Source organism: Nansenia antarctica (genome assembly GCF_963989245.1).
Source record: "Nansenia antarctica genome assembly, chromosome: 2".
In the NCBI taxonomy this organism is placed as follows: Eukaryota; Metazoa; Chordata; class Actinopteri; order Argentiniformes; family Microstomatidae; genus Nansenia; species Nansenia antarctica.
Window position 1 is genome coordinate 64393115 of NC_137675.1, and position 14119 is coordinate 64407233.

General features: G+C 49.2%; 1 protein-coding gene across 1 annotated transcript in view; it reads left to right on the forward strand.

Annotated features, from left to right (window-relative positions):
• The window catches only part of LOC308150440 (serine/threonine-protein kinase LMTK1-like), a gene marked incomplete at its 3' end in the record, with an annotated part of 33258 nt that overhangs the window by 12447 nt on the left and 6692 nt on the right, over window positions 1–14119 (forward strand). Inside the window, exons 2-8 of the mRNA XM_080523269.1 lie at window positions 2300–2433; window positions 7582–7723; window positions 12046–12125; window positions 12574–12692; window positions 12917–13004; window positions 13187–13320; window positions 13861–13945. Of these exons, the coding sequence (XP_080379395.1) occupies window positions 2300–2433; window positions 7582–7723; window positions 12046–12125; window positions 12574–12692; window positions 12917–13004; window positions 13187–13320; window positions 13861–13945 (782 nt within the window). The remainder of the gene's footprint in view (window positions 1–2299; window positions 2434–7581; window positions 7724–12045; window positions 12126–12573; window positions 12693–12916; window positions 13005–13186; window positions 13321–13860; window positions 13946–14119) is intronic.

Consider the following 14119-nt stretch of genomic DNA (forward strand, 5'->3'; position numbering starts at 1 on the left):
CGAGCTGCCCTGAGTCACTATGCTCTCTGATGCAGCATGTCTCATCCCCCCACCACCACTTGCACAGTGTAAATTATCTCCTCACTCTTTCCATCCATCCATCCCTCTATCATCCTCAGATGGATACTGCATTAACCCTATGGCCTGTCCAATCACGCTTCACCCACCCCCATCCCCCCATCTCCCCCACCCCCATCTCCCCCACTCCCTTACCCCATGTGTTAGATGTGCCCATGCCCTCTCATTGCAGCAGAGGGAAGCAGAGTGGAGAGAGAGGCGGGAGCAGCTGTTTGTGGATCAGGCATCAGCAGAATCTGGCTCCATGTTCTGAAACGAGGCGGAATAGGGGGAGAGGGGGGAGAGATTTACTGCACCGTGAAAGGCAATCAACTATGATGGGTCAGCCATCCAGGCTGTTACCATGGTGCTGCGTGAGAGGGTGACACATGGGCACACACACACACACACACACACACACACACACACACAGCCTTGATCTCCAACAAACAAAAAAGAAAAGATTCTGAACCGTGTGTGCGCGTGTGCGTGTGCGTGTGCACGTGGCCGCGGGTGCGGGCGCGTCCAGGCTGTTATGCACGTGCGTGTGCGTGGGTCCTCCTGGCACATATACAGGGTTAATCTGGGGGTGCGGGCCTGTCATGTCTGGAACATTGTGTCCTCAGGCTAAGACAGTCAGAACTGCTGTGCTGGTATCAGCCAAGATGTACTACCACCCAACCCAACTCACAATGGACCCAATGTGTGTGTGTGTGTGTGTGAGTGTGCATGCATGCTGCCTGTATAGTATGTGTGTCTTATCTCACTCTTAACTTCCTTTCACACTCTCTCGCTCTCTCTCTCTCCCTCTTCCTTTCTCTCTCCCGCCTTCCTCAGCGTTCCAGCTCTGTGTGTTCCATTTCATCTATGCTGACAGTAAATCAGATTAAATCTGGATGCTCCCAACAATGACATCTGGCCTTCTGGCCCCCCTTCCTTGGCCCAGGCCACAGACAGAGAGCTGTGTGTGAAGAAGCCTGTTTGGTATTGGCCACAGCAGACCCTCTGAGCTATGGCATGAGTTACGACGTACGACCAGCACAGCCCACAGCAGACACGAATCACCCAAATGGTGCTTTGATGTCGCCAGATTAGAAACCTCTTCAAAGACACTTGTACCATTATAAAAAAACACTTAACTTACAGTTCCGCACTGCGCGTGTTAGTTATTCCTTTTACACCTCTCTACACTCTCACAAAGCATGGAGGATAATGCGTTTTGTGAAACAGCAGAAAGCTTTTGTATAATATACCGCATGTTTTATGTGAACACACTCAATTGTGGAGCTGCATTGCATTACAGAAATGAAAAGCAGATAAGACTTCATCATGGTTACGGTTTTGACTTCTTCTGGGAAGTCAATTGTAGCCTCTGCTTCTACACTGCTACCTCCATACCTCCATATCATCTTACGGTGTTTCTTGTAGGTGTTCTGAAACATTTATCTGCCTATAGTGTGGACTTAGTAGAGAGGAACTACAATCATTGTGCCACAAGAGGCTACATCTTACTCTGTTGGAGGAAGGAGGCTTCTGCAAACAGCTTGGGTCCCTGTAGCTATAGCTATCTGACCCAGTGACTAACACTGATGGATATTGATAGTTGACAGCTGTCAATCTAGAGGGGGAGTGGTTGGGGGTGGGGTTAACCAGCTATTGTTACCGCCCATTACCTGGCTGTGTGAAGGTGTGAGAAAGAACAAAATCTTTGAAGGGCTTTTTCTCAGGATTGTGATTTCAGGGTTAGCAACTTTCAAATACTCATGTTGTCTTCAATTTGTTTCTGATTTCAATGTATGACGCATCCTTTGAAAGCTTACAAGCACATGTAAAAAACAGATAAATGACTTTGCCTACTGGTAGCTCTTTTCACTGTCTGCAGTCACATATGTGTCATACAGACACAGACACACAGCAGGGAAAATCTGGGATCTGTGTGGTCTACCGGTGACATGTCACTTTATTTCTTCTCTGTCACCTAAGACTTGGCTCCAACTCACATTGGAGCATCTGCAGTATTTGCTATATTTACCAGGCTATACTTTGCCACAGGAATTACCTTTTGATTGTAACTTTTGATTGTAAATGACTAGCTACTGTGTGTCTAATGATGTTATGTCTCTCTCTCCCTCTCTCCCTCTCTCTCCCTCTCTCTCCCTCTCTCTCCCCCTCTCTCTCTCTCTCTCTCTCTCTCTCTCTCTCTCTCTCTCTCTCTCTCTCTCTCTCTCTGTGTGTTGTATAGATGGCGCTCCTCTGAGTGAGTTGTCGTGGCCGTCCTCTCTGGCTGTGGTCGCTGTCTCTTTCTCTGGCCTCTTCACCTTCGTCTTCCTCATGCTGGCCTGCCTGTGCTGCAAGAAGGGTGACATCGGCTTCAAGGTGAGCTCACAGCTGCCCCCTGCTGGCGGTGGGATGCCACAGACATCATCGTGACTGTGGCCCAGTCAGCTAGGCAGTGCTCTCTGTGTGCTATGGTTCTGTGCTGTACTGTATGTGGGAGAGCGACAATAACTTGTCTTATATCAAACATATATTGATATTGTAATAAGTAACGGTAGAAAAGAGTACAACACCTCATTTGAGCGTGTCGACTAACCCTTTTTTAATCGACCGATCCAAAGATGTATCTGTGTGCTCGTGTACTGTAAGTAGCAGGTCAGTTTTAAGGCAGGTCTGCAACGAAATGTAGTGACTGGTGTGTAGGCTACTGAGTGACAGCTGTGCTATGACTGAGATGGGTGCTCCTCCTAGCTTCTGGAGGGGTCGTCCCAGCCTTTTGGTGGAACACGGAGACAGATCGACACAGGCAGGAGACATATGGAGACGTTTATGACTGATGTGATGATAGCATGCGCACACACACACACACACACACACACACACACACACACAGCCTTCTGTACATGCCTCCAGCTCACAAGAGGCTGCTTTGTGACTGGGTGGGGCGAGCAGCTCCTCTCTCTCTCTCTCTCTCTCTCTCTCTGCTCGTCTGGTCTCTCCGCGTTGCAGCGATGTCTTCACAGCAGTTGCGTATTCAGATGTGTGTGTGCGGTTCTTCAGGCTGTGTGTCTTGTCTTCCTTTGTGAAAACTCTTTGGGGCCCCAGGTGTGTGTGGAGGCAGGTGTGATGTGTGGGTGCTGAAGGGTGAAGATCTGGCGTCATTGTTCAGCTGCTATCTGAAGCTGAGGCCTCAAGCAGAGTTGTTCCAGTCTGCCTCCTCCTGTGTGTGAGTTCTCTGATGTGTCTAAATGTTTGACTTGACAGACAGGGTGATGGTGGTCATGGAGACCCGTTCTTACCTTTGCTCTCAGTCCGAATATATATATATATATATATATATATATGTCTGTTGTATTTTCAGTAAAAAAATAAAATTAAAAAAAGTGTGTGTGTGTGTTGATCATGCAGTGATGCCAGCCTGTGTCTTGGGTGATGGGTGGTTTGAGCCAAGCTGTGTAGGAGAGAAGAGCAGGGATGCTAGTGTCACTGATAATGAGGACAGTTCAAGGCACTCATTACAGAGCAGCACCAGTGGTGTGTGTGTGTGTGTGTGTGTGTGTGTGTGTGTGTGTGTGTGTGTGTGTGTGTGTGTGTGTGTGTGTGTGTGTGTGTGTGTGTGTGTGTGTGTGTGTGTGTGTGTGTGTGTGTGTGTGTGTGTGGGTGTGTGTGTGTGTGCATGTGCGTGTGTGGAGCAGATCACCAGTGGGAGAATGAATTTTAATGACCTTCACTAACAGAAACAAGATGTCTACTATCTGTTTTCCCCCTATTGAGGCTAGCTCCCACAGAGCCAGGTACTTCTGCTATCAGACTAGAGTGAGCTGAACATGTCTGTATGCGTGTATGTTTGGGATATACTAGTGTGCAATGCATGTGTGTTTAGTTTACTCTTTGCTCACACATGTATGTGTGTTCATTTGTTCTCCATGATGCAGACAGGACTCTGCACATGTTCTCAGGGATGGAGAGTGATGTCATGAGCACAGAATGTGAAATCCTTCACAACTACACCCCCCCGATCGCTCTGTCTTTGAGCTTTAATGCTGCTCATATCTGAGAGGGCTGTTTGGACCCAGGAATGCCAGGGGGTTGGCTGGCTAGTGTGATCCACCCCCCCCCCCCCCACCCTTCCTCTGTCCCTCCCACCTCCAGCGTTGGCTTCTAAGAGAGTCCTCTCCTATACGCTCTGCAAAACTCATAGAATCGAACTTTGGCCATGGAGAAAACTAGGGCCTTGCACCTAGAAGGGCTGCCCAGGTGCCCCATGCTAAGGATGGACAGGTGTGTGTGTGTGTGTGTGTGTGTGTGTGTGTGTGTGTGTGTGTGTGTGTGTGAGGCCAGGTAAGAGGAGGCTCTCCTGTTCTACCGCTTGGTTACCATGGTAACCCTTTCAGGTAAATATTGTCCTCGAAAACGGAGGGTAGGGTGGTAAATGTTAAGAATTTTAATAATTAATAATTTTGCCATTTAGCAGACGCTTTTATCCAAAGCGACTTACAATTACGAATTACAGGGACATTCCCCCTGGAGTAACTGAGGGCTAAGTGCCTTACCCAAGGGCACACTAGTAGTGGTGTGGCTTCAGGCGGGATTTGAACTCACAACCTTCCGATCACAAGTCCAACTCACTATCCACTAGACCACCACTACCCCCCTAAGAGAGAGGCTTAGTATACAGATGAGAAGACGATGGAGGCAGGCAGTTAGCTGGGAAGTGTACCGTACAGCCATCAGGACATTTCATTATCATGCTAGCTCTAAACTGTATAGATCCTGATCTGCGGTGGTCGTCATTGAAGTCCATTTCAGAGAACATTTGAATTAGCATTACCTTTATCTTTCGGATTACTCTAGGACACTGAATGCCTCTTTGTAGCTACCTCAGCCATCCGGCAGAGTATTTCGGGAGGTGTGCATTAGCGTGCAGCCGTTAGTGAGATTGCACCACTGCACCACTAAAGGCTTCATTATTTTTCCCCTGGCTCCAGCCTGTGGAATGGAGGGCTGTGTGTGCTTTGGTATTAAGTGCTTTATAAAGTGTGTGTGCTTGGGGAAGGCGGCACGCTGAGTCACAACTAGGTGCTCTCTTTCCAGCGCCACTCTGGAGACAGACAGACGGTTTTCCTGAATGAGAAATTCACGCTGCTGCTTCTGCTGCCTGCTATCTCAGACGGAGTCCTTTGACTCCCAGTAGAGGCTTTTTCGTCGCAGTGAAGCACTGTCTTGCATGATTCCGCGGGCTCCATATCCTCGCTTTCTCGCTCCCCCTCTCCATCTCCCTCTCGTCCTTTAATTTGCCCTCTTTTCTTCCACTCTACCTCTCCTCTCCTCTCCTCTCCTCTCCTCTCCTCTCCTCTCCTCTCCTCTCCTCTCCTCTGCTCTCCTCTGCTCTTCTCTTCTCTTCTCTTCTCTTCTCTTCTCTTTTCTTCTCTTCTCTTCTCTTCTCTTCTCTTCTCTTCTCTTCTCTCCTCCTCTCCTCTCCTCTCCTCTCCTCTCCTCTCCTCTCCTCTCCTCTCCTCTGCTCTGCTCTTCTCTTCTCTTCTCTTCTCTTCTCTTCTCTTCTCTTCTCTTCTCTTTTCTTCTCTTCTCTTCTCTTCTCTTCTCTTCTCTTCTCTTCTCTTCTCTTCTCTTCTCTTCTCTTCTCTTCTCTTCTCTTCTCTTCTCTTCTCTTCTCTTCTCTTCTCTTCTCTTCTCTTCTCTTCTCTTCTCTTCTCTTCTCTCTCTCTTCTCTTCCTCTTCTCTTCTCTTCTCTTCTCTTCTCTTCTCTCCTCTCCTCTCCTCTCCTCTCCTCTCCTCTCCTCTCTGCTGTCCCTGCCTGCTGCGGAAGATAGGCTTGTTGTGGGCACCAATTCATTAGCGGGGAAATGGATGGCCCAGTGGTCGTGAACAGAGCACTATTGCTCGCCTGCACAAATAACAGTGTCACAGCACAGCACCCACTAAGAAGATGGATAGGCATGGTTGCAGGTTGTCGCTGCTTGAGGCGTGACAAAACTCGAAGGCAGAAAGACCTTGGAATTTAGGATGAGACAGAAGGGGGGGGGGGGGGGGGGGGGGGTGTTGAGTGGGAAGGAGATTTGTAGAACACTCTGTTTCAGCGTGGTGATGCGGCCTACGACCCTAGTTGTTTGTGTCACTGGATATCATCCACTCTATGTAAAGAGGAGGTCCATTTGGGGACGTATATCTCATTGTGACGTTTTGTGCCTAAATGCTGACCGTTGGATGAGTCGGAGGGTGTGTTGTTTTTAAGCTGGGCCGGACTGCAGCATGCGATGCTCTGCTGTGCGGTGTTGTGTTACCGCCCGGCTATGGAGGACAGATGCTCAGAGAGTGCAAACATGTGTGGAGAGGAGGCCATGTCGAGCCGTGTGAAGGTCTGGTCCTGGTGCCTGGAGAGACCATCTGGAACATTCTAAAACCTAGCAAGCACATCACGCTAAAAAAGGACGAAGGCAAAAGGGGAGGAGGAAGAGGAAGGAGGGGTTGACGAGAGGAGAGGAGAGGAGAGGGCGCAGGGGTGTGGAACCCAGGGTAAAGATGGAGGAAGAGGAGGTCAGAGTTTTCCACTCCGCTCCATTCTGTTCATCGCTCCGTCCATCTGTGCTGCCCTGGGAAGAGAGAGGTTGCATCCCCAGCTGTAGTTGAGACGAATCTGTGTGTTCTGCAGAGTGGCCAGATCTCTGCTCTCTTTGTATTTTTACTCTTAAGCCTACATCCTCTTTCACAGTGTAATCTGTCTTTGTGGTATCTGTCTCTCCGGTAAGAGCTCGGGACCCCTGCTGATGTATTGAAAGAACTGGGAACCCAATAGAGTCCTTCTCATCCACTACCTTCCTCCTCCTCTCTTGCTCCCCCCCCCCCCTCTCTCTCTCTCTCTCTCCCCCCAACCCTTACCCCTCAGTCCTCTCTCCTGCCCTCTCTTCTCCTCTATCTCTCCCCCCTCTCTCTCTGCACTCTTTTCTGTGAGATCTCTAGCATGTTTGTCCTTCAAACACAGATCAAAACCTGTCCCTCAGGGTCAGTACTTTGGTGAAATGCCCATCTCAGTGAGCTATGGTCTCAGATGACCTCTTACTAAAGACTGTTAAATCCTGCTAACTGGGACAGCCTGAGGGCATGTCCTTCTAGGACAGTGTGTGTGTGTGTGTGTGTGTGTGTGTGTGTGTGTGTGTGTGTGTGTGTGTGTGTGTGCGCGCGCATGCCTGTACATGCGTGTGTGTGCTTGTACTGTATGCTTGTTTGACTGTGCACAGGCAATTAACTACATCATATATGACCAGTTATGTATTATGTGCCCTGTGTGTCTCTGTCTGCATGCGTGTGCCTAGTGGGTCGTTCTTACGTGCCCCATCCCACAGTATGTATATGTTTGGGTGTGTACTGTGGGGCCTTCACTATGAAAAGCTTTGTCAGGCCTCCAGCCCGTACAGAAGTAGGCGTGAATAGATGAAGAGATGACTAACCCCAGTGTGTTGTTGTCTACCACCCCCCCCCCCTCCCACCCACCCCTCCTCTCTCTACCAGGAGTTTGAGAACACCGAGGGTGAGGAGTACCAGGCGGACCTCTCCACACTCGCCTCGCCCTCCTCTCAGAATGGCCCGGAGGTCTACATCCTCCCCCTCACAGAGGTCTCCCTCCCCGTCTCCAAACAGCCCGGCAGATCCAGTAAGAGCCTACTGCACCTACCTTCTGTAACGACCGCTGAACCCGGGTGACCTGAGGAACTCTTGAGTTAGTGTAGTTCCACCCCCCCCCCCCTCCCCCCCAGCACCAAGAGGACAATGTAGCAAACCATGAACCGTGTTGATACAGAGAGTTGCAGACCTGTAATACTCATTACTTCAACCAAGGTGCATGGAAACGTGTCTTTTTACATTGCTCATACTGTAGAAGGACTGTAGTCATATAAGCACATTTGAAGTCAAATCTGTTTCTAACTGTCTGGAGTGTGGAGACATCACCGCACCGTATGCAATGCCGTCTTGAGGATGAGCTTTGAGTTTCATGTTGATAAATGTGACAGGTCAGGTGGTCAAGAATTTCTCCGATCCTTACCTCACTCTCCCATGTCTCTCCACTCTTTCCTTATCGCTAATATCTGTACCGGAGAGATTCATCTTTGAATCCAAGCCCCGTTCAGTGACAGCTGTTAGAAATGTCTCGCCTTGCTCATCTTATTGAATAGCAATGTTCATCTTATTTATTACCGTCAATTCAAAGATCTTTAACCTGGGTTCATCAATTGCCTTCGTTAATCTGGCTAATGAGGGCTAATGGAGGTACAGAGCTCACAGTCACTGGAGGAATGAGAAAACCAGCCAGGGTTATAGAATCCCATCATGAGACCAATGAGCTGAACACTGGGCTGTGTTGATTTAGGAGATGTGCAGCGGTTTCCTCGAACGAAAGCAATGCTGGAACACAGTCTCTCTCTCTCTCTCTCTCTCTCTCTCTCTCTCTCTCTCTCTCTCTCTCTCTCTCTCTCTCTCTCTCCCCCTCTCTCTCTATCTGTACAGTATGTGGGACACACACACACACATCTGTCCGTTGCGTAATGTGGAATGAGTCTGGCCTTCTGCAGGGCTCTGTGGTGTGTCTCCATGCTGCATGTGTGGGTTAGTGTGTGAGCAAATCTGCACCAATTTAGAACTTCAGATCCCAACAATCTTACACTGAGATGTGTTCTTTAATATACTGTACCTACACCAGTCCTCTGTTTTTGGATCTTGTTTTCTGTCATCCATGGGTCTCGCTCCTCCAGCATTTGTGAATGTTTGTGAGCAAGAGTGAGTCAGATCGTGTGTGTGTGTGTGTGTGTGTGTGTGTGTGTGTGTGTGTGCACGCGCACGCACAATGACTCCCCGGTATGACTCACCGGTTGTCTGTGCTCACTGTTCAGCCTGAGAAGAGGGGGTGGGCTTCACAATCCCAAGATGTGAGGAGGAGCAGGGATTGGACAAGCCAGTTGCAGGCTAAAAGCCAATCACTGCCCTCCCTCCTGTCCTCCATAGCTACGGTCGTGTGATTGGTCGTGTGATGGGGGGCTGGAAGAGGAGGGGTTGAGGGGTGAGGGGGATAGTGTCTCCCATCAGATTCAGGAGGGCTAAGCTCGGTATGAGGTCGCCTCCTCCTCCTCCTCCTCCTCCTCTGTTTCTTCATCCTTCGTTTCTGTTTTAATGTCCTGATTTTGTTATCGCTCTCTCCTCTGCTGCAGCTTCACACATATCGCTGACTTCATTTGTGCTTTGTTGTCCTTTTAGCACTGCGGTCAGAAAACCCCCACACGCACCACATTCACTCTGATTCTCTCCCTCTCCCCCTCACTCTCTCCCTCTCCCTCTTTTTTCTGTATGTCTCTCTCTCATTGGAACAGAAAATACCACTTGACATGCATATACTGCTGCATGCAATGGTAGTTGCATGAGCTTAAGTGAATAGAGACAACGTCAGTGAGGATGTGTGTATGGCATGAAGCTTTGCAAGGTCAAGGATGATGCTAGTTCTATAGCCCAGTGTTGTTCATTATGCATTTGAAATGAAACCTCTTTTTATCTATCATATCATTATCATATTCACTACGTATAATTCCTCCTACCCACCCACATACGCACCCGTATGGAAAACATGTTCAAAAACGTGACCTCATCATACAAAGATCTTAATGTGGGGGTTGGACAGGCACATTATGTTAATGCCATTCAGGAATGCACTGCTTTGCATGTTTGTTCTGTTTCATATGAATACACATACAGCACATACACACATCATAACATCATTGATGTGATGGACTACACTCTCTTGTATCACTCTCCTCTCATATTCACTCGCTCACCCATAATCAGAGGTATTTCTGAACTATCACTCGAAAACACACAAACTCAATGCACACACTCCAACACACACACGCAAACACACACACACACACACACACACACACACACACACACACACACATACACATAAGATATTTTCTTAGATCTATGTTAGTAAAGTCCTCATGCCTTCCTCTTAACTGTTCAACTGAGTATCATTCCACCATCCCACCACCACAATCTTTCCTCTGGTTCCTACCTCAGGATTCTCTGGGAATGCCAGGAGTGGGAGGGGAACGCACACTCACAGATTCCTCACTGGGAAGGATATAAAAGAATAGTTCAGGCTTCCAGAAAAAAAAAGGAGAGAAGCACTTCTGTCTCTCTGTGGTGGGGTGGAGGGGACTGTTATCACCGTGACAACCCCTGCCCAGCAGCCCAGTGGGCCAGAGAATGGACCTTGTGTCTGTGCTGGCACGCTGGTACCAGGCGGGGTGAGGACCACCACACAAAGACTGCGATTTAGCAGACCTGGGGGGGGGGGGGCGGGGGGGAGAGTGTGTGAGCGTACGGCCCGGGGCCCGAAGCACCCGCGGAACGCCACAGCGGAGGACGTCCATTATGGGCACAATACAGGGAGGGGTCTGTCAGAGAGAGAGAGATAGAGAGAGAGATAGAGGGACGGGTTGGTGGCATGCACCAGGACTTGGGGGGGGGGGGGGGGGGGGGATGGTGGGGGCTCGTGGTGGGGAGGGGAGGGGGTCAGTGCATATGACAGAGGTCTTTCTGCGGCTCACAGAGCTCTGTTTGTTGACCCAGAGGCTGAGGAATGCTGATGTCCTAGTGACAGAAAGGTTATTATGATGTGGCTCTTATGTCACTGACTGCTTGGGTGTCTTGAGGGAGCACAAGGCGCTGGCATGTCACACGGCACACTACAGACATGCGTTGCGGACACGGCGAGACACGCATGACCAGAACGAAGCCATTTCTACACTCAGGAACAGAACGAGAGCTCGTCTCGAGAACATCATACCTCGACTGGGTCTTCAACCCTTCAGTATAGACTGCTCCGAACCTGATGACATTTTCGACCGCCGACTGAATATAGACCCAGTCTATATCGGTGCCGGTGTTTCCTGTGCGTGTGAGCAGCAGCTGGAAGGTTCTGGAAACGCGGCTGTGGAACAGTGTGTCTCTCCAGCTTGAGGATGTGCTGTGTCTGGGCTGAGAGAGGCAGAGCGGGCAGCTTGTTCAGCTGTGTGAGGGCTCGCAGGGTTAAACCCTGTGGAGGGCTGACGTGGACCCAGCGTTGGGCTCACACACACACACACACACACACGCTGGGGCTGGGGCTGGGGCTGGGGCCATGGGCTATCAGACCCACAGTGGGGCTGCGGCCATGGACTCTGGTTTCTCACACTGGGACCGTGCATATGTGGCCCCCACACCGTCCTCTTTGGGACTCAGTCCCCCTCACGGCGCTCAGAGTGGAGGGCCGCTCTGCCGCTCCGTCTTTATCGTCACCGTCGTCACCTTCATTGTCCTTATCCTCTCTGAATTATGAGAATCCGTCAAGGTATTTTGTTTTGGTGTATCCGCGCTCTACTGTTTTTTTTGTTGTTGTTGGCATTTGTAATGGCATTTGTAAGTGATTACGAGGGGACGTTTTATTATTACCGGTACTTAAAGTCACTCAATGGTATTGGGGCGAAACGTTTTTATGTTTACTGCATGTACCTTCAGACGGTTTCATCACCTCAATTCCTTTGAGGTCGTGAGGATTATGCGATTGTTTTCTCAGCTCGACTCTACTTGTGACATCATTTGTTCCCTGGGAGTATCTTTTGATTATTGTTCAGTTCAAGCAGCTTTTTTCTCTCTCTGTCTCTCTATCTCTCTTTCTCCTGTTGTGTTCTGCCGGTGAAGCTCCAGTCCTCTCCTCCTGATTTTATTTCTGTATACACAATGCACTTCTGCATTTCTATCTCCATTCCTTTGTTCTACTGAGCTGTGGTGACAACCCACACTTTATTTGTCTATTATTACTCTCCCTCTTCGACCTCTTTTCCCAGACTCTCTCCATTCTAACCATTGTAATGTGTCTCTAATCTAAATTTGAAACGTCTCACCCTCACACTCTCTCTCTCTTTCTCCCTCCCTCTCCCTCTTCAGTCCAGCTGCTGAAATCGTCCGACCTTGGCCGTCACAGTTTGCTCTATCTGAAGGAGATCGGACATGGCTGGTTTGGCAAGGTGAGTTGCCTTCTCTTTTACATTAATACACACTTGTTCAGTTGGGGCTTATGGCACAGATTGGACCCAGTGATAGCAGCACCTGTCTTTGCCCCTCTTCCCGTGTAACTGTGATGTGAGGTGTATGGAATGTGTGGGTAATGTGTTGATGATCCCTTTTTTGGGCAAAATCTTACCAAACAGTCTGGGTGCTTGTCTTTGTGAAAACTGTACAAATTGACATGACACAGTGAATTCCGTCGAATTTTCACGCTTCCTGTAGGACTGAACATTATTTCTACTCGTTCTGTCTTTTTCTTCTCTCTCTTTTTTTTTTTTTATCATGTCTCTCTTCCGTTCGTATTTCGTGCTGACTCGTGTTGATTTTGTGTGTGTGTGTGTGTGTGTGTGTGTGTGTGTTTGTGTGTGTGCGCGTGTGTGTGTGCGCGTGCGCGGGTCTGTGTCCAAGGTCCTGCTGGGGGAGGTGAATGCTGGCCTCAGTACCACCCAGGTGGTGGTGAAGGAGCTGAAGGCCAGTGCCAGTGTCCAGGACCAGATGCAGTTCCTGGAGGAGGTCCAGCCCTACCGGTCAGAGCCAAATCACTGTCTCACACCCTGGGTCTCTCCCCCTCTATCTCTTTACCACATGAATGGGACACTCTTCACACACAAAACTGAATGAATGAATAGATGATGAATAGCTTTATACACACTCTTTGGTCTCTAGTACTACCGATTGGGCTACTATTTATTGTTTGTGTATAAACTGTGAATGTACAAGTCATCTGCCCCCCTCCTCTATCCCCCCCCAGTGCCCTTCAGCACCCAGCCCTCCTGCAATGCCTGGCACAGTGCTCAGAGGTCACACCCTACCTGCTGGTCATGGAGTTCTGCCCTCTGGTGAGTAGCTATCCTCTCTGGGTTGTAGAAGCTCGTTTCCTCATCCAGATAAGGGTTACATATGAGTCTTTTGGTGCAGTGTTATTAGATGTGAGATCACTCCCCCTGTTGGTGGGAAATTGCAATGCTGTACTTGATTAAAGGACTAAACTCTTTTTGTCCCCTTTTGTGCAATCCCATAGGGGGACCTCAAGAGCTACCTACGCAGCTGCCGGGCAGCTGACTCTGTGACCCCTGACCCCCTGATCCTCCAGCGAATGGCATGCGAGATTGCCTCTGGCCTGCTGCACCTCCACAAGTACAACTTTATTCACAGGTGGGTGAGTGGATGGGTGTATCCAAGGTGAACTATAGTATACTCCAGTCCAGTGTGGCCCCCTGCTGGTCTCTCCCTGTAACAATATCCTGGTGCTGCCTGAGTGGCACTCATAGACTCCAGCATCAGTGATTTTGTTGCCGGGGGGAACCCCTTTCTTCTGTTGCCATGGCACCCAATCAATGGCTGCCGAGCTGATGAGTCCCCTGTGACTACTGGAGGTTAGATGAAGACACAGGGATTAGTACCTATCTCTCTCTCTCTCTCTCTCTCTCTCTCTCTCTCTCTCTCTCTCTCTCTCTCTCTCTCTCTCTCTCTCGTAAGAGCCACTTCTTGTGCAAAACATCCCACTTAGTTCTTGAATGTTTATGTTAATGTGATACTTATTGTGTAACATAATGCTTTCATGCAGTGAAAAAACACAGCATGGATAGAAGTGGTTTGCGGCAACACAATGTTGCAATAGGAGACAGCTGATTTCATAACATTCTGTTGAGTCTAGTGTGATCACTGTTCTCATGGTTCCTCCTGACCCCACAGTGACCTGGCCTTGAGGAACTGTCTGTTGACCTCAGAGATGACCGTAAAGATTGGAGACTATGGCCTCTCACACAGCAGGTATAAGGTATGTTAACAGTAACGAGCCAATGCCTACACCTTATGGTACCTCATATACATTTTCCACCAGCACATATTTGTGACAGCAGCTAATGAAACCGGGAACAAGTCGCCAACCAATCAAAATGTTCACAAACGTTGTTGAAAATCAATAACATACTCACTAGTCAAGCCAAAACAT